At 37.6% G+C, this 24,556-nt stretch overlaps 2 protein-coding genes across 8 annotated transcripts; both read right to left on the bottom strand.

Annotated features, from left to right (window-relative positions):
- Window positions 1-4,795: 4,795 nt before the first annotated feature.
- On the bottom strand, window positions 4,796-12,551 carry LOC134863280 (adhesion G-protein coupled receptor G1-like). Of its 3 annotated transcripts, XM_063881718.1 has the most exons (13): window positions 12,215-12,551; window positions 12,025-12,141; window positions 11,059-11,113; window positions 10,784-10,871; window positions 9,839-9,967; window positions 8,633-8,782; window positions 8,486-8,540; window positions 8,316-8,407; window positions 7,319-7,437; window positions 6,257-6,528; window positions 5,826-5,928; window positions 5,382-5,689; window positions 4,796-5,293 (listed from the first exon to the last, which is right to left on the bottom strand). In XM_063881718.1, exons 1-13 carry the CDS (start codon window positions 12,270-12,272, stop codon window positions 5,178-5,180), a joined length of 1,662 nt encoding a protein of 553 aa, XP_063737788.1. In that variant the 5' UTR covers window positions 12,273-12,551; the 3' UTR covers window positions 4,796-5,177. The 3 variants fall into 3 exon arrangements, with proteins under 3 accessions (XP_063737788.1, XP_063737790.1, XP_063737791.1); XM_063881720.1 differs by lacking the exon at window positions 12,025-12,141; XM_063881721.1 differs by lacking the exon at window positions 12,215-12,551 and having other exon boundaries at window positions 12,021-12,147.
- A 514-nt stretch (window positions 12,552-13,065) lies between these two features.
- LOC134863279 (adhesion G-protein coupled receptor G6-like) lies at window positions 13,066-24,136 on the bottom strand. 5 transcript variants are annotated; one of them, XM_063881713.1, is made up of 14 exons: window positions 24,017-24,135; window positions 23,382-23,449; window positions 21,979-22,215; window positions 21,451-21,619; window positions 20,203-20,356; window positions 19,297-19,416; window positions 18,989-19,111; window positions 17,888-17,927; window positions 17,698-17,792; window positions 17,371-17,486; window positions 16,303-16,571; window positions 15,843-15,948; window positions 15,096-15,424; window positions 13,066-13,433 (listed from the first exon to the last, which is right to left on the bottom strand). In XM_063881713.1, exons 2-14 carry the CDS (start codon window positions 23,431-23,433, stop codon window positions 13,318-13,320), a joined length of 1,926 nt encoding a protein of 641 aa, XP_063737783.1. In that variant the 5' UTR covers window positions 23,434-23,449; window positions 24,017-24,135; the 3' UTR covers window positions 13,066-13,317. The 5 variants fall into 5 exon arrangements, with proteins under 5 accessions (XP_063737783.1, XP_063737786.1, XP_063737785.1 ...); XM_063881716.1 differs by having other exon boundaries at window positions 21,979-22,023; window positions 24,017-24,134; XM_063881715.1 differs by lacking the exon at window positions 19,297-19,416 and having other exon boundaries at window positions 24,017-24,136.
- Window positions 24,137-24,556: the final 420 nt, after the last annotated feature.

Raw genomic sequence — 24,556 nt, forward strand, 5'->3', positions numbered from 1 at the left:
CCGGGTATCAAAAACGTCACACAACAGGACCATAATATGAAGATATTGGTTTGTTATTATTGTACAATTGTATTGATAGGAATGTTTCACATCCATAGGAGGGGATGTAATTGACTCCAAACCAATTGTCTTTCTTTAAAGGTACAATTTACTGTTTATAACCTCATATAATCATTTAAAACATCAACTAAATACCATGAAAGCCTTACTTGTTGCAGAAGCTGTATTTTAAGTGTAGTGGTGTTTTACTTAATACTGACGTTTGATGGAGCATACAATTAAAAATAAAGAATTGAAATGCATAACCCTCTACACCCAAAGGGGTTTTCATTATATGTTTTGTCCCATAACACCTTGGACTGATGAAAGTATTGAGAAGGACACCTGATGTGCCGAACTCAGTTAGCAAGTAAGTGTACTGTATAGTTACATGACAATAGCTCAATGCAAATTGCAAAATGAAAAGTGGCCAAACCAGATTGTTTAATAATAAAATAGAATTTATTAAATTAAATTGAATTAAAGTTTTAAAGAAAGGCAATTAACTGTATAATGCAGGTAGTGCAATTATACTTCAAGGTAACTAAAATTGATTGCAAGGTCAGTATATCATGTACCAAAACAAAGGGAACAAAATCATACAAAATGCAGAGAACCAAAGTCACAAGAACTGATAGGCACACAAGGAGATACGCAGGTAAGTCAAGGGTCTTTTTATTTATTTTAACACTTACAGGGACAGACTAGCCCAATCACGCCCTCTACAGATTATTCAGTAAAGTCAGCTAGTAGAGATTTGATAAAAGCAGGGAAACCTAGGAAAACACAGGCTTTACCATTAAAAGGGCGGTAACCGCCAGTTAAAGTGAAACATGGGAGACTTTGACTATAGAAGTGTGATTTATTGGTGTGGTGTAGTTCACTCTGGATGGTATTTTGGCACCATGGTAGTTCAGAGGTTTAGTTCATGGGGTTCATTTCTTGTAACAAGCTAGCCTGTACTTATGTCTTTACGTAGCCAGTGTAGAAAACCACTTCCACAGGTATGTGGTTGGAAAGGGCAAAAGACACCTTATTGCTTTTGCAGCAAGCTGTGGAAATTCTGTCTGGCAACTTATCCAGAATTTAACAAGGGGCTGTGTGTCGTACATATGCCTCCTGACAGAGTCTGTGGACATCTCAATCAGCTTATCCTCTTCCACAGCCGTCAGACTTGACCCTACTGATGCATCGTCACTGAATGGGAGCAGGATCCACTTGCTGTCACGGCGCCACTCTTCCGAATCAGTGAAGTACTTTGCGAATTGACGCACAAGCTTCCTCAAATGCTCACATATAGTGTCGTTGATGTCAGTGCTGTCAGGGTATTCCTCAACTGAAGGAAACATCGCCAAGTTATTGCTCTCCACTCGTTCGATCCACTTTGACATTTTTTTCACAAATGCGTCGAGCTTCTCGTAGAGCTGCATGACGTTTGCATCTCTCCCTTGCATGGAGCTGTTCAACTTGTTCAGCTCTGCAAAAACATCTGTGAGGTACGCCAGCTTAGTTAACCAGTAACTATCGTTGAAATTGGAAGCCAGATCAGAATGCTTCTCGCACAAGAACTCGTAGATAGCTCCGCGTAGTTCAAACACACGGGCGAGCACAGCGCCGCGAGACAGCCAACGCACCTCTGAATGATAAAGGAGAGAGCTGTGTTCACTTCCCAAGTCATGGCATAGGGATGAAAACAGGCGTGTATTCAATGCGTTTCGTTTTATGAAGTTGACCGTCTTGACAACGACATCAAACACACCACTGAGCTCAACACTGAGATCTTTGGAGGCGAGAGCCTCTCTATGAATCAGGCAGTGTGTCCAAATTACCCCCGGAGCCACCCTCCTTACATGCGCAAACAGTCCAGTCTTGCTGCCACTCATGGCTCGGGCCCCATCGCTGCATAATGCAACGCACCTCTGCCACGAGATATTGTGCTCCGTGAAAAAATCGTCCAGTGCTTTAAATATTTCTACACCGGTAGTTCGCCCGGGCAGTGGTTTGCAAAAAAGAAATTCCTCGCACATAGTGCCACTGTCCTCGTATCGCACAAATGTTAACAGTTGCGCATCATTAGTAACATCTGTCGTCTCGTCGATTTGAAGGGAAAACAGAACTGTCTGAAGTTTTGCCATCAGCTGGTCTTTGACATCATTTGCCATTTCCCCAATTCGTCTTCCGATTGTGTTGTCTGACAACGGAATAGTTTTTAATTTGTTGGCACATTCTTCGCTTACCATAGCTCTGCACATATCTATGGCTGCTGGCAATATAAGCTGCTCTGCAATGGTATGGGGCTTCTTACTTTTTGCAACCCTGAGAGCGACCAGATACGATGCTTTCAGTGCGTTTTCATTTATTTTTGCACTCTTCCTCATGGTAGCCTGCTGTCCTTTGAAATCACGCAACATCTGTTGCATGTACTCAACGGGTTTGGCCTTCAAGTGGACGTGATGCGTCTCCATATGCCGCGTAAGTTTCGACGGCTTCATAGCTTCATTACAGAGAATTGTTGAACATACGAAACACAGTGGTACCTCCTCTCCTGCTCTGTCTGTCGTCACTGTGAATCCATATTTAACATATTCCTCATTGTATTTTCTTTTTCGTCTTTTTTGCGAAGTTGACGCTTCGGAAGCCTGTCCTTGCCCTATCGTGGCGGCCTGTCCCTCTGTCGTGGCAGCCTGACCCTCTGTCATGGCAGCCTGTCCCTCTGGCACTTTCCTCACTACAAAACGATCCATTGGTGCTAGATATATAGCTAGACTAGTACATATGTAACAAATGTTTGCTGTACTACAACCTATCTTAAAATACTCTCGTCGGCTATGCTTATAAATGTGTGTCAACTTTGCTCGCAAGACTGTACGTAATGAATAATAAGTGAGGTTAGCGACGCAACTCATTACCATTAGCGAATCACAGGCTACCATAGACTGGATAGGCGCAAGGCTACATTCTGTCAGCTTGAATTTCCTTTATATTATTTTAAACATATTTTTCACGATATGTAACGGTATTCTGGAAATGTGTTGAAATATCAAAGCGAATTTATATTAAAAAAAAACAATGGTGAACTGATCAACATAGGCTCTTGTCACGGACCACATGCAATGCCGCCGCGGACCACCAGGGGTCCGCGGACCACCGGTTGAAAACCCCTGCTCTACACCACCAACAATGACACCTGATGATGAAGAATATATTATTATATTATTATATGTACTTTGCTTTACATAACATTGATGACTGCATGAAAAGTATTTGAGTAAAAGTAGAAACACCAGAGTGTACGAATACTCAGTTACAAGTAAAAGTCCTGCAATCAAACTGTACTCAAGTTAAATGACAAAATATTAGCATCAAAATGTACTTAAAATATCAAAAATGAAAAGTACTCATTATCCAGATTAGCCCATTTCAGAATAATAAATATATGATATTTTTTTATTACAATTATTGATCATATAAGTGTTCTCAAAGCTGGTAAAGGTGCAGCTAGTTTTAATGACTTTGTATACTGCAGGGTAGCTGCTGAATTTACTCCAGGTGAACTAAAGTCTGATTTAAGTGTTGATTATATCATTCATCCAAATCTGTAAAGTAACTAAATGTATTACATAAATGCAGTGGAGTAAAAGTACAAGATTTATGTCTGAATAGTAGCACACAATGGGAATACGCAAGTAAAGTACAAGTTCCTCAGAATTGTTTTCAAGTTCAGTTCTTGAGTTAATCTACTTTACACTTCTGGGTATAACTAAGCCCAATCAGTCGCCCTCTACATTTATTATTCAGTATAAGTCACTATTGTATATGACTTTTGATAAAAGGCACCAGAAATCCTTATTTGTGTTTATACACACCAGGTATTATCAAGTTAATGGATTTCAATTCACTATAAAATATAATGCAATATAGACTAGGTCTTTATAGAAAGTGTTACCATTTATTTAAAAGTTTGTTGGTTTTTATGTTACTCTTTGGATGGTATTTTTGACATCTCATGGAATATTATTTTGGTTTTATTGATGGTTTAAGTTCATGGGGTTTTATTTCCTATGTGACAACCGCTGTTGTTTCCATGTTTTACTAAATTTGACCAGGGATAGCCATCAGATGGCGCTAATCTGTTACTGTAACATCCACACTGCTTATCTTACTTTAATTTTAAGTGGTTCTGCAAGAATTGTCCAAGGTTTTTTGTATCCTGTTTATACATAAAAAAAACACCCAAAACGTTTTAAAGCTTTCAAACACCTCCCAGCCAATCTGTATATGTTTTGGCCCTGAGGTTAACCTGCCTTGACGTGCAAAGCAACATTAGCAACATTAACAAACAAAGCCGAAATCCAACCTGATCTCGGAAAAATATGTGAAATGACCACGACCCCTATCAGGTTTCCAAAATCTCAGCACATCACTGAACAAAAAGACAAACGCAAACAACCTGACAAACACTGACATTTCACAAAACAAAGAACACAATGATTTTACACAACACAAATGAACCTAGAGGCACGACCTGTACATACACAGGAGGAAACACACATTTAAACCTGCAAACATGGACTGTTAGGGTCAGGGGGCGCTAAGCTAATGACTCTGTGTTATGACCTTTGACGTGTGTTTTTTGCATATTCAAATGAAACCTGCAACAGATTGGGTGTAATTTGACACCCAAATTTGCAGCATTGATCAACAGCAATGCTTACCTTAAAAGAGACAGAGAGCCACACAGTCCAAATGGAGCTCATAACAGTTCAAAATCCAGATTTATTTAACTGTTCTCTGACCAGTAAAATAATACAACCATGTCTTTTAAGCATAATTCCCTCTGCAATAACTAAATAAACCAATATTTATTAAAAGTAAAAAATACGCGACTAATAATAAGAATAAACATCTATCCACATTAAACAAGTTGTCTTATAATGCATAGGCACTGGCAAGTTGTCTTCCTAAACATCACATGCTCACTTTTGCATTTAAGTCAATAAGAGTATTTTTTATTCCGTAATTTACGACAGCGCGACTGATTAAGGTATTGTTTATTGTTATAAGTTATCTTTTAACTGCATATGTACAGAGAGTTATAACACCTAATATAGGCAATACTACATTTGTAGCTGTGAATATCAGTTATTGAAACTGGTAGTCATCACTTTCTGAGAGGAAGGGTCTCTGCTAGAGGAGCTATGATCAGTTCGAGGCTTACAGGTCAAAGCCACGGACCACAGGAACATAAACACACCTGAGAAGGAGAAAGAAAATGCTGATCATTCTGAATATACTGTTAATAGCACAATGGATACTTTATATGAAGATCTTCAAATACTGACCCTGCAAGGAGTTTAGTATAGTGAACAGGTAGATCCCAGAGTAGGAGATGTAGGTGGTGCTCGCTAACCCCCAGGGTAAGCCAAGCACACAGCTGAGGCCCAGCACTGTGGTACAGTCCTTCCATAACCTCTCTCTGTTCATCTTCTTCCAGCCACTGCTGCCTCCACCTCTTGCCCTCAGCCTCCACAGCTTAAACACTACCAACCCCAGCATGCAGATATTACACAGTATAACCAGGGAGGGGAAGGCCACTGTAGTGACGTAGCTGACTAAAAGCCTATGGGGGAACTTACTGCTCATCCAGCATCTGCAAGTTAGAAGAAAAAGAAAACGAAAATCACATTTTAATTCCAAATAACATGTAAAGCATAACATGTTTTTGCTTGCAACCTCCCGTGTGTTTGAATATTTAAAATCACAAAAAATTAATCTTGGTTTCTTACATCTGTGATGTTGAAATGGGCTTGGTGTCATCTTTAACATCCAAACTGTATTTGCCATAAACATCTAAAATCCCACAAATCCCGGCAATCAGTGTAGGAATACCTGAGTAAAAACACGACAAATACAGAAGTTACTTCAACAAACTCTGACTTCAGAACAGAACACAGCTCCTTCTTGGATTAATGTTTATTATCAAGAGATGTTTATTAAAATACAAAAGAATATCTAAAAAGAATTAATATGTTATTAATAAGGAATTGTCTAATTTTCCCTGGACCCTATTTTTGATGCGCTCTGGCTTTGTAGTACCAAATGTAGCCCCAATTTAAAAACTGTTGTTCCCGTTAGTCACTTATACTCAAAAAATGTAACATAAGGTTTCAGCCTTAATACCAAATTCAACTTTCAGATGACAGAAACACAGACTCACCCCATCCGACCAGACTGAGCTTCAGCAGGTATCTCCTGACGTAGATGTTGAAGACTCGGACCAAGAGAAGATAGAGGTGAAATCCTTCCAGCGCCAGCCAGCAAACAGTGGCCAGCAGCGACCAGTGTAAGAAGAGACCCAGACCCTTGCACACCCAGCCCTCCTCATCCTGCCACACCCAGAAGCTGCACAGCAGGAAGCTGAGGTGGAGGCAGAGCAGCGCCCCTGATAATTGCAAATGCACACCGATAGCCTTCTCAGGACGCTGCCGTCTGAAAGGAAAAAGTAGTCATTATGTGACAAACATTTTTATATTGCCTATTTAGCAGATACAGTAACATGTATTCAGCTATTTCTGGAGTAAATTTGCCATAGGCCAAATGATGGTAAGCCTCTGGGATTAAGGGGCAATGTTTTCATTTGTTCAGAGTAGACTTTTACAGTCGGTACTTTAAGTTTATTTTAATGCTAATACCTTTGTACCTTTACTTGGGTTACATTTTCAATTGCAGGACTTTTACTTGTAACAGAGTATTCCTACACTCTGGTACTTCTACTTTTACTTCCTTACAAGATCTAAGTACGACTTCCACCTCTGAAACTAGCAGAGCGCTTCTGAACTATGACACATATAAATCATTTGCACTTCCACAAACTTAATTCTGTTTAAAAGAAAACATTTTCCTAACAGGAACTTTGACCAACCATAGAGACTGTTTGAACGACAATGTTCTACCACAAACCTCTGCAACCAATAACACCAATCTGTTCAGCAAGAGTAACACACTTCCTCACTTAAAGTCTCATAGTTGTTTTATCTGGCAGCCATCGACATTGCATACTCTGTATATCTGCAAAATTCAAACCATTTGTTGAATTTATAACTCATGATCACATCCATTTTGCTAACCTCACAGAAATGTCTAATGTGAAGTGTGTGTTATTATAAGATTATTGCTTTAGTTGACATAAAGTACAAGTGTCATGTTTGATTTTATTTTACTATACTATAACTTAGTTAAAGTTATGGAAATGATCATTTGAAGTGAAAGAATAACTCACTGAAGACATATATAGATGATAAGGCTGATGATGGTGAAGAAAATGGAGAGCGCTGAACCAATGTAGGTGATGTAGCTCAGCCTCACAGCATTGAGTTTATCCACTGTTAGCACTGGGTTCTGGAACAAGAGAACATTTTTCAATAAAGTCAAATTAATGTGTTTTAAGTTTATTAGTCACATGGGAGCTTTTTGAGTAGACATATTGTAAATATATGAAATAGAAATACTTGGAACTTGCAGAAACACTTCCAATAATGTCCCTATTTATAAAACATTATATGCAAGCATGTGTAATCATCAATAGAGTATAGTAGTGATACATCATACGTTAAAATGTCATATCATGCATTATAATCGCCTGATGATGAGCATTATCATATTGGAAATGATAGGTATGTTAATAATGCAGAAACAGGCTTGCAAAAACATGTCAATGAATGACCAGGAGGTATGGAAGTGTTGTGATTATGCTATAAAGCACTTTGATTACTATGAGTGCTTATAACTATAACTGCTAAGTAATTTTAAGCAGAAAATCACGCATTAGAAATATATTTCTAATGCATTAGACATCTGTGTCATAGAAAGTGTTATGCCCTGTAAAAAACTGTTCCATACAGTACAACTATTTTGAAACTTTGCATTTGAAAGTTGGCATGGAAATGCTGGAAAATTAATAAATAAATATATCCAGTAAAAGATTAAAATATATGTTAATAAAATATATATTTATGCTATCTAAGGTGACTGTGAATATGAAAGGCCCATTATAAGCTAATTCAAATGCAACATTATTGTTTTTAAGTAACTATCCAATTATGAAAGATTGCTATGAATTTAATAATCTATTTTGTTTACAGAAAGCCCTAACACCCACAAACTAGCCAAACCTGCTGTTTTATGCACTACTTCAACATTTGCTCTCATGTTTTCTTTTTCTTATTTTCACTTGAACAATGGTTGGCATGTGGCTGACAAAAACAAATATATTTTACCATAAGCACAGCAAAGAAGCTCAGGTGGTTGCAGCTACAAATATGCTCCGATCCATTGTCAACGGTTTCACATCCATCTGTGCTCCAATCACCTAAAAACACAAATATAATTAAGAAATCCTCTTTTATTTAAATTAAAATAAGAATTTAGGCTGGCATGTGTGACCTACCTGTTCCATCGTTAAGCTGTGACTCCTGCCAAAACACACAAGTCCCATTTTCTACCTGAAACATAAAGACATGCATTAAAAATAAAAGCAAAGCAGATCGGTACGTAATCAAACTGCAATTATTTTACAGCTGGTTGTGTTGTGTACATTTTTGTTGTGTTTGAAGATTAATCTGACGGGTTGTGTGAGGTTTCTGACAGGCTGGCTCCCTGCCCTCACTGCCAGGACTAACCCCCCCAGAACTTGTTTGATGACTGGTATGACCCGTCTCCCTTTTCTCATCCTAGGGGGGCTCAGCTGCAGAGACAGAGGGAGGGTTAGGGTTAGGGTCAAGTATTCGTATCAACGTTAGCTACAGTATCAACCTTTTCCCTCCATTTACATAGTTCACAATGGCTGATTGTGTGTGTACAAAATTGACTGGAATCAATGCAAATTGGCATGAGGGGAAAGTGCTGCTTTGTATAATTATACAAATGTACACAGTGGTGAAATGATACAAAGTACATACAACATTTTCAGGTATGGCACATGAGTTTTTCCAATTTACCGAAAATATAATTCAATTTCACTACGTTTTGGACACAGATACTGTATTTTTAGTGCACTAAAATGATTTAAGATAAGATAAGAGATAAGATAAGACAAGATAAGATAAGATGTACCTTTATTAATCCCTGTGGGGAAATTCGAGTGTTTAAGCAGCAACAAAGAGGAAAAACAGTACAGGTTCACACAGGGATATGAAACACAAATTTAAAATTTAAAATAAAAATTTCTAAAAAATGAAAATATATATATACAGATGAGTAACAAGAGTATTGTTAAAAATATACACATGTATGTGTTCAGAACGAGAGTGCAGGTCAAAGTTATTGTGCAAAAGTGCAAGAGTGCAGGCTTTATGTGGTCCAGGTTATTGTCAGTGAGTCACATGTTTAACCCCTTGTTGTGCAGCCTGATGGCTACAAGCACAAAGGACTTAGTGCTGGGGCGAGGTGGGATGAGTCATATAAAAACACAGACTATGTTTATATGATATCATACAGTACTGTATTAAAAATCTACCTTTTGTTTAAAAAAGTAATTAAAATCTAACTGAATTATAATACTGTGAGGAGGAGCCATTACACTTAATGACTACTTTTACTTTTGATACTTTAAGGAAAATAAACTAATATTAAGTAACATTTTCAATGAGTAAGTAAAGGATTTAAGTACCACTACTGGATGTCAATCACTTTAAGTATAGGTTTCTATAAAAATACTTATCTTATCCATTCACCTGAGTTAGACAAGTGCGATCAAGGAGGAACCAGCCTCCCCTGAGAGGAGTCTTCAGAAGCTACTGACCTTAAAAAAAGTGCTGTTGATCACCGTGGCGACCAGCAGGACTTCCTTCTCAGTCGCAGATCCTCTGCTCTTCTGCAGAGCGGAGGATGGGATTCGAACCGTGTGTTCCAGGGTGGGACGCCCCTCTGCCTAAGACATAAATAAGCAAAAATGATAAAAAATAGAATTATTTTTCATGGAAATTCAACTATTTTGGTTTGGCTTTCAATGCACTAAACTGTATAAATGTTCCAATGAAAGAATACTTTATTTTCAGTTCATGCAACTTTATACTATATTCTCACTGGACAGCGATTAAGTTACAAACATATGATGATTTTATAGGAATAAAATGCTTTTCTGAAAATTGATCTACCCAACAGTATAGAAAGCATTTAAAACAGCACAGCCTTTAACATTTACAGCATGTAAAATACAACACATTTTATCAGAATAAGTTATTTCACAGTTTTGATACTTTAAAGGAGCCCTATTCATATTTACAGGTTCATATTAGTATTTTGTGTCTCCTCTGTGACATGTCTCCCTGCTCTAATGTTCAAAAAGCTCTTTATTTTTCTCATACTGCCTGTGCTGCAGCACCTTTTTTCACCCTCTGTCTGAAACCAGAGCCCAGTCTGCTCTGATTGGTTAGCTTGCCAGCTCTGTTGTGATTGGTCAACCACTTTGAGATGTCCCACCCCTTAGCCTATCACGTACAATGTGTTGGAGCACTGGCCATTAAGTGAGACACTTTTGTTATGGAAGTAAACAAAGGAGTCCAATGGAGGCATTTTAGTCAGGGGGGCAGTGTGTGGGAGAGAAACTCCCTCCGGAGGGAACAGTGATTGATGAAGCAGCTTGCTATTTTTCTTCCGTTTGGCTAATTTGAGTGCATTTCATTTAAACTTCCGATTGTTTAAAAAAATACATTTGACAAGAGCTGGACGCCAGTTATGACCTCACCTCTTGAGACGAGTTCACCATCAGACGAAGGAAGTTATGTATGAAACGGCCTCTTACTCTGCAACTTGTAATATTGGCCTCATAACACCTGCCAACACACATTTCACAATACGAACAGTTACATCAGAATAAGTATGGATTTCCTGTGAGCCTAATTAAGTTGTCTTTTGACATGACTTTACACAGTCATTTAAGACTTAAGAAAGACATGTTTCAAAAAGAAAAAAGGAGCATCTGGTCTCACATTCCAGCTTAAAATATATGATTTTGTATACCTGGTCCATAAGGTATCTGTTGCTAGACAATCCTGGAGGACATTTTTACAGTCTTCTGTTGGAATGACAGAGAAAAGAAGTGAGAGACAATAAATGACTGACTGTCGGATAAGATAAAACAGTTAGACTTGGTATCATGGACATGTCTATTGCATTATAAACAAATATTGAGTTGCTTATAGCACTTTGTAATTATATTATGCTAGTGTGTCTTTATTAAACAAGGATCCTGCATAATATATGTTAACATTAAAAAGAAAAGATGATTTATGCCAGATTATTTCTATCTCAGTCCCAAAGCTGATACAACAATCAACTAAAAGTATTAAATTGTTTAAATAAAAATGTAAAATGGATCAAAGAATACTTCAACATTTAATACCAGCACATTTATCACTATTATAGTATTATATGTCATCTTAACTAAAAACTCCAATTACAGTCACGTTAATATGGATAAGACTGCAGTAACAAGGCCTTTTTGATTGTGCGTGAAGAAAAGAAGACGTGTTCACAAGTCTGTGCTAAAACTCAAAGGAAACCCATTCCTGTTGCAATCTCACTCTTTAACACTAACAGCTCACTATTTAACACTAACTTCCTGCAGTCATTTAGTTGTTCAGTATTTATACTATATAAATGATAACTTTATGCATTAAAACATTATGAAACGGCCATAAAATATGTCATGCGTCATCATAATACATTTGAAGTGGTATGATCCTTGTTTTGATCCTTATAAGTCATTATATTATTAGGTGTGTAAGCTGTTAAGGTACAAGAAAGCACAACCCTCCCATGAGGTATGTAGTTACAATGGATTTAGTCATAGACCTGAAATATTAATGTAGAATTACTTCAAAGTTTATGAAAGGTCAAGATAAATAAAAATAAATGAAGACTTTAGCAGCTATTCTAGACAAAGACTTCCTCAAAATGTTAACAGCTAAAAGCTAACATACATACTCAGGGGAACTCCGGTTTTCGTTGTTGCACAAGTGGTTGTGAAAGAGTCTCTAACACCATCAGGCAGAACATCCTGATTCACTGTCTCTTTTTTGTTTCCATTTGTATTTCCACGACCTAAATCGAACATGTCAATGGTCATTGTCTTGTAAAGCACACAACCATAAACATAAACTTATGAACAACTCACCCCCAGCTTGGATCGAAGGAAAACACAACATTGTGAGGAGACACAGAGTGATCCTCATGGTGTCTCTCTGTTAGTCACTCTCACGTCTTAAGTAACTGTTTTACTGCTCGGTACTGAGGTTAGCTCGCTTATGAGCAGTGAGTTTCACATCTGCATACACCTCCTGGCCAAAAAAAATTGTCACACACTTTAGCTTTGATTACGTCCACATTCTCTGTGGCATCGTTTCCACAAGCTTCAGCAATGTCACAACATCTTTTTCTGTCTTGCATTCATTTTTGTTTCCATTGATGGAATAACCTGGTCCTTCAGTATATTCAGGTAGTCAGCTGACCTCATTCTTTGGCCACATAACGTTGCTGAACCTAGACCAGACCAACTGCAGCCATCCCAGATCATAGGCACTTCCCCCACAGGCTTGTGACCTTCTTTTGGGCCGGGCAGTGTATATCACATGATGGTGGCAGATTATGGGAACACAGCACATATGGGGCAGAAGTGATTCATATCCTCTTACAAAGGTTATTTCACAGGAAATCCTAGGTATGTTATGGTGGGGATGAGGTAAAATTCCTCATTGTTGATTTACTGAATTATTAGAGAAACAATTAGATCAACAAAGTGTTGATACAAGTAAAGTATATCAATAATAATAATAATAGAGGAAGTTTCTGAATGTTTCTCAATATATGCAAGGAAAAAAAAAGGCATAATGCTCGACAAGGTCTGACATTTACTGTTTGCTGGGGAAACGAAACCAGACTGCCAACACACATTGTTTTATGTATAGAATTTACTCATGGATTTTTAAAAATGTCATTTGAGATTTAATCATACACTCATGCACAATATTCAACAGTAGAAAACAGCTTTATTTCAATCATACTAAAAGCTAAACAAAAAAAATGAATGTTAAAGTTACAGAGAACAATGTTTGCATCAAGCGTTTACAGTTCACGGAATTTTGTAGTCCAACCTGTCGGGAGGGTGAGATACGGGAGGTTCTAAAGTGAGGGTTACATGAACGGGGATTACCAGAGTTGCTATGCTATCTATGATGACATCAGGGCTATTTCATCCAGACTGATGGCAGAAAAGGGGATCTAATCAAATTTGCTTGTCAAAGTCGTCGCAGGAGTGGACGTGGTCAGTCTATCCTCCATGTCTCTCTTCCTCTGCTTCCTGGCTGACTGGCAGATCCACAGGAAGATAAAGAAACCTTGGTAAAAGAGGCAGAGAAAAGATAGAAGCATTAATGGAGTTACAAGAAGTTTATTAACTTATGTTCCAAATGTTCAACACATCCGGCCTCATTTGTCTCACAACCCCCCCTCACTTTTGCTACCATTCATCCCTTTCCTCCCTCATCTTTTCCGACATCACTATATCCCTTTATCCCTCCACCATACATCTCTTCAGCCCCCCCCTACATCTCTTCAGCCTTCTGTCCCTACGTCTCTTTGACCCTTCATCCCTTCTTGTTTACATCCCTTCAAACATTCATTCCTCCCTCCCTATATAATAAATTGATGCTGCATCCTTTCCTCCCTATATCCCATCAACCCTTTACCCCTCCCTACTTCCCTTCATCTCTCATCCCTTCCTTCCTCCTACTCCTCGACTCTTCATCCTTCCCACCTTACTTTAATTCCTGCATTTATCCCTCTGCCACCTGCATCCCTTCATCTTTTATTCCTCTTGCATACTTTTTGTCTTGTTCTACCGTCTTGGCTTTGATTTAGTTTGGGCAGAAACATGGGATCCTATATCCCTTCCACCTTTCTTCCCTCCCTCCTTACATCCCGTTGACCCTCCATCCCTCCTTCCCTACATCCATTTCTCCTTGCACCACTTCATCTAGCACGCTTCCCTCCCTCTCTTTGACATATTTCTCTCTCTACTAGATCCCTCCTTACCTATACCCCTTCCTACTCTCTTCCTCTGTTTCCTCTCTACCATTTGTTTAATCTGATGCATACTTTTTGTCTCACACCGGGGTTGCTTGTATTAAGTTTTTGCAGAAACACCCCTGAGATCCATTCCACCTCTCATCCCTAACTGCCTACATCCCTTCCACCTTTCTTCCCTCCCTCCTTACATCCCTTTGACCCTCTAACACTCCCTTCCTCTCGACCATCCCTTCCTCGTTACATCCCATCAACCCTTTATCGCTTCATCCCTTCTTATGTCCCTTCCTCCCTACATCCCTTAATAAATCCATATATCCATCCATCCCTACCAACATCCCTTCATCTCTCATCCCTCCTTTTCCCACTCCTTGACCCTTCACACTACTTACTTCTGTTCATCCATTTATCAATCTAACAATACACCCTGTCTGACCAAGTCTCCTTTGTCCTCTCTTCCTGTTTACTCTCATCTTTCTATTTAATCTAGTGCATATGTCTCATTCTAGGGACGGTCTGGGGGCTTATATTTGGTTCAGGCAGCAACACATGAGAGATCTTTAACCCCTTCATCCCACCCTCCCTACATCCCTTTGATCCTTCATCCTTTCCGCCATACTTCCCTTTAACCATTCATCCATTCTGCCATAATGTACATCCCTTCATCCAGCCAACCATCCATACCTCCCTGCATCCCTTCATTCCTCCCTCCACAATAATAAATAGTATTTATATACAGTAGCACTTTTCTCGGATTTAAAGTCGCTGACCTTTCATCCCTTCTTCCGTACATCCCTTCATCTTCTCTTCATACTTTCCCTTACATTTAGAAGTGGTAACATCCAATACTTTTTATGAGTAAATCTTATAGAAAGTATAAGACACTTTTGGCCATATCATTGTGGCTTAGTCCTTGCTAGTGAAAATCAGTTTGAAGATACGTTAACAAAAGACAAACAGAAGTGACAGCAGACCTTGGGAGGAGTTGAGGATGCAGAACAGGTAGAGGATGGGATAGTTGACATATCCTGATCCCAGGAAGGCCAGGCCCCAGGTGGTCCCCATCAGGCAGGTGAGACCCATCACAGTGAGGCATCTCCTGCAGGTCTCTCTGAACCTCTGGGAGTCTCTCACAGTCTTCCCCTCAACCCTTTCCCCTAGCTTCGAACTGGCCCAAGACACTTGTTTCATCTTACAGATGTTTGAGACCACTGTCAATAGTATGCCAAGGTTGAAGATGAATATGAGAGTGAAATACACCAGGTTCAAGGAGTAGAAGTACGAATCATCTTTGATCCAGCAGCTATGGGAAGGAAAGACTACAGTCAGAATATAGTTTAACAACAGATAATGAAAGAAAAACAGACAGTGCACTCAGTGGAGTTACGTCTGTATTCTCTCCTTCAAATATTTTGAATTCTAAGGCCTTTTTTATTCTAATTCAAGCCACAGCAATTCTACTTTATACCCTCTGTATGTCATTTACATCTTGTCATATTAATAAGAATTGATCATTTTATGTACGAGATGTTCTAAATAAAAGAGATGTTTTGTGTGGACATGTGGACCCTTCCTAACATAAATGGAACATGAACATACACATTATAAATACTACACGTTATCATGCTGTGTGATTGTGATGGAGCACATTTAGAAGCCTTAATTTATGTTGTTTAAAAATGTAAGTAAGTTCTAGCTAAAAGCAGATATCACGTCCTTACATGTCGTTAGTTTTGTTTAGTTCAGCCATGGTAATTTCTGTGAGTCCGTACAACTGTTTAAAATCTCTCATGCCCAAAGAGACTGCCACGATTATACCAGGGATCCCTGAAAGACACACACACACACACACACACACACACACACACACACACACACACACACACACACACACGGTTTATGGTGCTGGATGACAGAACATTTAAAATATATCATTTTACAATCCACAAGAAGTCATGAATGAGGAAAGCAACACAGAGTCTATATTCTGTATTTGTTGTTTCCTATGTAAGCTAGCCTCTGTGTCAGCTGACTGTTGGTTTTAAGGTTTTCACACATTTTGTTTATCATTCTTGGGCTTCCTATTTATGTTGTGGTTCAACTGGTGTCACCATGTTAGTCATAGGACACTAATACCATGTCAGCATTAATAAATGCAGAAGTCTCTCCTGCAGCACTCACCCCATCCAGCAAGAGACAGTTTGACCATGTAGTGTTTGAAGTAGGTGTTGAACACCTTTATCAGCAAGAGATAGAGGTGAAGTGCCTCTATGGCCATCCAGGTGAAACAGCAGAGCAAGGAGTAATGCATGAGAGCTGCCACAAACACACACACCCAGTCCAACTTCGTTTTGGCCCCCCACTCGGTAAGCAAGAAGGTTGTGTTGAGCAAAAACAGGGCCCCGCTCAGAGAGACATGGATGGAGATGGAGAAATCCAGCTTGTGGTTCCTGAGTAAGTGACAGGAGAAGATGCAACAGTAATTTATGTCAAACTCTTCGCGGGTCAGCAGATTTAACTGGTTCTAAGACTGGTCAAGGCTTTTACTATCTGCCTTGTGTGCTGTTAGTTAAAATTATTTCAACTTGATCACTTTTATCTATGACCTTTCAACACTCAAACCAATCAGATGACAGGTGTGCAAGTTAGGAGGGCAGGTAACCATAGAAACTTAACCAGCCATTTTCACTGCAAGGCTCTGCGCCCAACCTCAAAGAGCAAATGACGTATTGTGGTAATGAAGCTTTACATGAAAAGGGACATTCTTTTATGAAAACATCTGTGAAATCTAATGTTTCTTTGAATTAAGGTAAGTATATAGCAAAAGATAAGAATGAACTCAAACTATTCTAAAAAACAAACAAAGAAATCCACATTAATGGATACACTTGGGGTTTTTCAACCTGGACCCTATTTTCCTTTTTTCTTTTTGTTTAAATAGCTAATGACAACAACTTTGAAACAGAACCAGTTTCATTTCAATGTGGAGCGAGAAAGCCGCTAAATGATAATGGTATAAGATAATGGGCTGCAAACGGGTGAATTGTAATGATACATCACTGTGGTTCAATAATACCGATTCTATGATTAATTTTGCTACAAGATTTTTTTAAATACACATTTCCGTGGCACTTTGATGTGATGCAACATACACACACATAATCAATACCTCATTCATATTGCCCTGTGTGTGTGTCTCTGTATATGGACAACACAGAGGTTTATATAACACATGTACAGTATACCTACCCACTGAAGACAAATGTCACGAGGGACAAAGCAGAGAAGAATGCGGACAGGCCGCAGCCCAAGTAACTGATGTATGACAGGATGTCCCAGTGATATTGAGGAATTGGTTCCCTTATCTGCAGGAAACAAAGAATGGTGGAAATTATTTGCAACTTAATCTTGATATGTACCAACATCTGGGAGGTCAGAGACTGATTTCTCATACTTGGTTAATACAGTAATAGTTATGAATAAAGAGTCAACCTTTGCATTTCCTGTGTGAAATGTCTTAAATAAAGACTGCTTAATATAAAATGTGCAATCAGTCAAATGAAATTATCTTCTTACCAGTAAGACTGCAAAGGGTGTTGCATGGTTACAGTTGCAAATAATCTTGGTTTGACTACTATTGGTCTCGCATCCATGTTTTTTCCAGTGAAAATCTGGAAATGCGAACATTATAAATTAGATAACATGCAGTGTTGTCAAATCATTGAAATACAACATATGTATAAGCAAAAGCGAATATATAACCTACCCTTTTCATCAAAATAGTGACACTGTAAGGACGTGTAATTCTGTAGAAATACAAAAATACAGATTTGCATTAGAGTTATTAATTCAGGTACATGAATGCCCTGGTAAAGAAAAATAACCAATAGACTTAACATAGGCTTAGCAAAAAAACACGATCAAAAGCAGTGTTATCAATTATTTGAATTCCCCTTTAAAGCTAAATTGTTGGATATATGGACATGTCATTCTTTTCATGATGAAGTTATACACCAAAAGCTGTTTCAGATGGCAACAGGTACAATTACTAGGGGAGTTTTAACAAAATGTTTTCATAATCATGATCATTTTACTGAACAATCAGTAATTTAATACATTGAGTAGCATACACTTGTATATCCTGGGTCTCCTTTTAATAAAGGAGAATACCCACTAGTACCCCCTGATGTTTGAGAGAGTTATTTTCTCTTAAGCAAGAGTGCAGAGGTGGGAGAAGTACTCAGATCTTGTACTTGACTAAAAGTAGAAGTACCAGAGTGTAGGAATACTCTGTTACAGTAAAAGTCCTGCAAACGAAATGTTCCACCAGTAAAAGTAGAAAAGTAGTAGCATCAACATGTACTCTAAATACACACAGTAAAAGTAGTGATTGTTTGATTGGTCCATTTCAGAATAATATCTCTGATATGTTTTATAATTATTGATCATTAAAGTGTTCTCAGAGCTGGTAAAGGTGCAGCTAGTTTTAAAGGCTTTGTATACTGCAGGGTAGCTGCTGAATTTACTGCAGGTGAACTACAGTCTGATTTAAGGGCTGATTATATTTACCATCATTCATCCTAATCTGTAAAGTAACTAAAGTTATTTTAATAAATGTAGTGGAGTAAAAGAAGATGATCTACCTCTGACTTGTAGTGGGAAAGTACAAAGTAGCAAAAAATGGAAATACTCAAGTACAGGAACATCAACATTGTGCTTAAGTACAGTACTTGAGTAGATGTAACTTTTTGGCCGAGACAAATGCGATGCAGAAGTCAGTAGCTAGTTGGGTGAGGTGTGGCTAAGCATTTATACTGGCGCGTGACAATCAGAGAGAAAACAAGAACTCATGCAACGACAGACTTACATCCAATGTTGTGTTGGGTAAAATACCGAAAGTCATGGTGATTGGTGTCTTCAGATTCTGAAGGCGATCTTTGCCTTGGACCTCTATCCTGACAACCATTGATGAGATATTTTCCTGTTCGAACTGAGCAACAGTTTCACTTTATAAATGTGTACACCTTATATATTCAAACCGTTCATCACCAAAGAATCTGCAAACATTCATGACAAGGATTCAAGCATTAGTGTGTTATAGTATATAACACACTAATGCTTGAACTATATAGTGGACTAGATGGACCATGCAAGAAGGGAGGGTTAAGGTCATACTTTGAACTGACTGCTATGCATGTAGCTGACCAACCCAATAACCCTCTTCTCCTCTGAGATGGAGCGCAGGGCATCTATAGGCAGTACAATGTCAGGGATAAGCGACGCGTTCTCAGGCAGCTAAGTGGGGATACAAGAGGTTACAGCACATTACAACACATAGTGAAATCCACGTCATTGTAAATCTGAACATGGGTCAACAAGGTTTGCATAAACTGAACTAAGTCTAATGTCAAATAAGCACAACAAAGACATTAACATGTTAAAATCAAGGACTCTTAGTCATCCCCATTTTAGATGGCATTATTAGGATGTATTGTTGCCCCCTTTATACATTATATTACTTTCTTGGAATCAGCTTTAATTGGTATTATTATTATTAATTATTATTATGAATGACTATAATATATATATATAAAACTATTTAAAATGAGTAATTATTGTTTTAATTATTATGTAATAATTTCAATAATTTCTAATTGTTTAACCTATTATTAATAATAATAATAATAATAATAATAATATATATATATATTATTATTATTATTAATAATAATAATAATAATAATAATAATAATAATAATAATAATAATAATAATAATAATAATAATCATGTCATTATTTTTCAGATTAATTACTTGTAATTGTTGTTCGGGATGCTATTTATATATTGTAAGTTAGAAAATATATATTTATTCTTTCATGTAAAAAAGATCCTTATCAAGGCATACAATAAGGCATGTTTTTCTTTTTTTTACATATTTTTTTTTACTTTACTGCCTTTAAAGTAATTTTTTTGTTGTTGTTTGTTTTCGCTAAGTACATTCACGGACAAACCAGGTTGATAAATAAAAAGTAAACAATCCTGTTAATTCCTCAGCAGCATCTGAAACACAGCTAGTGTACCTGAGGAAAGTCTAGCTTGACGGTGGTGCCGGTGGAGTTGAGGTTGGTGATGTTCACCACATTCAGAGTCATTTCTTTCATGTCGTAGGACATGGAGCCTCTCACTTCCAGGTGGGTTATCCCAATGATGTTGTGGATTACCGTTCTTTCCACCCTGCAAAAACACATAAACCAATTTTACAAGCCTTGTTCAACGGAGAAAACGCTCTTAGAAGAGACCAGGAGAGACAACGGTCCTGTAACCAATCATGTTTACTGAATGGGCAGCTGATCTAATGGGACTTTAAGATAAGGTGATTTCGAAACAGCATCACTGTTAATATTACTAGGGGGGACAGAGCCTTCTCCGTCGCTGCCCCCTCCCTCTGGAACTCACTCCCACAACCCATCAGAGACTGCACTGACCTCACCACCTTCAAGAAACTCATAAAAACTCACCTCTTCAAACTGGCTTTTAATGTGTGACTTTGCTCGATTTTAATGTAACTTTTACTTTATTTATTGTTGTCGCTTTTTTATGTACCTCTGTAAAGCGACTTTGAGCACCTGAAAAAGCACTTATAAAATAAATGTATTATTATTATTACTAATCACATAATGTCATCATTGTTGTCCTGTAGATTAGGCAATCATATTCCTGTAGACACAGGAATGACATCACTAACGTGTAGTTATTCGTATAAGTTCTTTATGAAAAAGATTATGTGTTTAGGTCCAGAATCATTCAATTACAATAGTTGTTGATGAGTAATTGCCATTATCGCATGATGAATACAATTTATCCAACCCTCGCACCTCTCTTTTGCATCCTTGCTGTGTTGAGCTAACGTGAGAGAAACACACATGATTGAGGGGAGTGAGGAGCCATGATATCAAAGTAGAAATCATCCAATAAAGCGTTGTTCCTAGTTGTACTATCAGTTGTAGTGCTAAACTTGTCATGTTTGTGTCAGCAGGGCATGAGAAGCGTGTTGAAATATTTCGTCTAGGAAATATTTCTGGATCAAAGATGTTAAAAGACAGACATTGTCATACAGCCATGGCTACACACAGTATAACATAAACTAAAAAAGAGTACACACTAAAATATTAGGCTGATCCAGTAGTAAGCAAGATGAGCTGTAGGTAGATTCACACACATGCACGCACAACCAAAAACATGACCCCCCAGGTTTAGTCCTGGCAGAGATAATGCATGAGTTTGTGTCCAGAGCAGCAGACACAGGGTTTCCTTGTCGCAGGTCTCACCTTATATATTCTTTCTTGATTTCCGTGTTGTCACGGAACAGATTTTGGCATGAATTCTTTACGTACAAGAGTTTAATCATTTCCTTTTTGCCAGCGCTTGCTCCACCAAGCGAAGTGATCAATGGCTTGATGAAATGGCTCTTGCATGGGTACAGTTTGCAAGTCATATCTGGGAAGGGAGAGGGGAATCAGAGTCAAAGAGAGAGACACTGCAGGTTAGTCTTGCCCTGCTGTTAAGTAAGACTAAGAGTAAGACTTTTGCTAATGACTGATAACCACACATTAATATTGTGTGGATCCAGTAGTAGAGGTCCAATGTCGCCCTCTATTTTTCTATAATATATTTCTATTTATCTGCATTCTGCAAAAAAATGGTTCCAAAACGGTATGCAAGTAGTGTAGTATGTATTAAGATAACGCTCCATTTGCATATCTAAACATAAAAAGAAACGGTAACAATAAAACAATGGTCTTAATGTGAGATTAACTGAGACATTTTCATTGTGCTAATTGTAGTTATGCACTTACGGTACATGTTTGTTCCATCCGTGTCAAAGCCTATATTGGGAGGAACTGTCACATTTGTCACAGTCACATTCAGACAAACAGATGATCCATTTAAACACATCGTGCTGGTGTAACTGCAGAAGACGACGCAGTTAGAGTTGTTGTATGTGCAATTCACAGAATTCGGCTTGTCCATAACAACAACAACAGCATGCTTCATGTGTATTTCCACGTGTCTGTTTGAAATGTTGAGACAAACTGAAAACACAAGAAACTCACTTTATCTTACTGTTCCTTAAGGTTTTTTGTTTGTTTTCATATTTAAGCAGTTATTTCAATATATCATATCTTTAAATATTGTTGTCATTTTATATTCTGAATGTTTTTGGGTTATAATTGTTGATGTATCCTTGTGTTTTTCATTGTTGTTGTCATTTTAAAAACTGTATTTACTGCTCATAGCTTGTGAATTTACTCCAGGTTTAACTAAAGTCTTACTAAAGTGTTGATTGTATTTCACATCATTAATCCAAATCTGCAAAGTAACAAAAGGTATTAAATTCATGTCACGGAGAAAAAAATATTTGCCTCTAATTTGTAGTGGGGTATAAGCACAAAGTTGGAAAAAATGGAAATACAAGTACCTCAATATGTTACTTATAAATATGTAGTTACTTTTCACCGTTGCATATTACTGTACTGTCGTCACAAGAAGCTTAGTTTAAAATGTAATCGCTAAAAAGTTAAACATTTATCTATTTGATGGATCTATGCTCCAAAGGAGTTTATGAAGCACAATGAAAAGTCTTTGACACTGTAGAGTGACTCATGATAAGGGGAAATTGAAGAAATTAAGATGTACATTTTATTTTCGTCCCCTACTAGAAGGACAATCATTTGGCTTAAAACTCAGTTCTTTTGTATTCTGCTTTGCTACTTAACACACTGTGTGCTTCGTCCAATTTAACTAACCTTATATAATAATAAGTTAACCTCAATGCATGTGTATATCATAGTGTGGATCATTCATCGCACCTTGTGACCTGATACTCATGCATTACTACTGCAAAGATTATTTTTGCTGCTGTCGATTGCCATTGTTTTGAATTTTTGCAATTTCCCATCTCCAAATGCCATAGAAAAAGACATCTCCAGAGCAGTGAAATCTAACCTTTTCTGAGGGGTATGCCTCTGAACCCCCCTAGAATTCACATGGCCATAACTGTGCTATTTGAAGCCTGTTAGGACCATAATAAGGGTAGAGATTGGTTTACTTTTTAACCAGGAACTCTGTCCTTTTAAGCTTGTGAGACAATAAATAGAAAACAAACACAGCAATAGCAGAAAAACAGTCATTATTTTTTACCAATTTCAAAATGCTCTTTGGTGAAAAAAACTCAAAATAATCAAACTGACTTCCATACCTTCGTCAGCCAGAGATAGAGGCAGCAGCAGTAACAGCAGTAAGGGAACCATCTTACTTTCTCTGCATCTGTGAAAAAATGAAAAAAGAAATGTACATTTGAATGCCAATATATTCAGTAAGTTAATTTAAAACCTTTCCTGTTCTGGCTTTGAATTCAGATACAAAAAAAACCAAACAAACAAAAAAAAAACAAGCACACCACTAAATCAAAGAATTGTATTTGGATGTAACTGTAATATAGTTTTTAAAGGAACGCAATGAGGTTTAACGCAATACAGAAAAAAGTGAATCATGTTTGTTTTCATTAATCTTTCCCCCGAATGTTTCTCCCAAAAATTCTCAATTCTATAACACCAGAACATTAACACAACATTTAATTTAAACCAGTAAAAATGATAAGTGCAATAGTGTCGCCCAATATGAATTGCACAATATAGTGACATCTTCGATGAAGTTCCATCAAAAGGGACATTTGAAGTCCAGAATCTCTATTTTGAATGTCCTATTTCTATAGTTACAATAGATTTACCAACATTTAAATATACTATTTCATCTTTCAACTTTGACAAACAATCCCACAATCTCTTAATACCCAAAATGGCCAATGAAGGAAAGATAACTTAAGGTACTTACAATAACACTCGGTGGAAAGCTCTCGTTACCTCTGAAGCGGTATGAAGCAGACTTCCTTGTGAACCGTGGGTGTATTCTAATGATCAGCAGCTTAATGTAAAATACAATAGTTCTTGTGTTCGGCTGTTGGATAAATTTGTTTTATGCAAATAGTGGAATAATATTACTGAAGGGGAGTTTGTTTCATATTGATGTCATAGCCTAAAATGCTACTGCGACAGAACAAGGGCGTGTGTCAATAGAAATGTTATTTCATGTAGAATAGCTTCATGGAAAACTACTGAAGACTTCCAGGTTAACTGATGTACGTAAGCCATTAGGGAAGTAGTGAATTAAAAAAAAACTGCTTAGCATAACCACAATATGAGCAGATACATACAGCTCTGGAAAAAAATAAGAGACCACTGAAGCATTATCAGTTTCTCTGGTTTTATTAATTATAGATATCTCTTTGAGTTGACAACCTTTCTCTGTGTAGGAATTCACAGACACTGCAATGGCCGTACATGTAGAGATTGAGATTTAAGAACATTTTAGAGT

This window comes from Eleginops maclovinus, chromosome 4 (genome assembly GCF_036324505.1).
Source record: "Eleginops maclovinus isolate JMC-PN-2008 ecotype Puerto Natales chromosome 4, JC_Emac_rtc_rv5, whole genome shotgun sequence".
In the NCBI taxonomy this organism is placed as follows: Eukaryota; Metazoa; Chordata; class Actinopteri; order Perciformes; family Eleginopidae; genus Eleginops; species Eleginops maclovinus.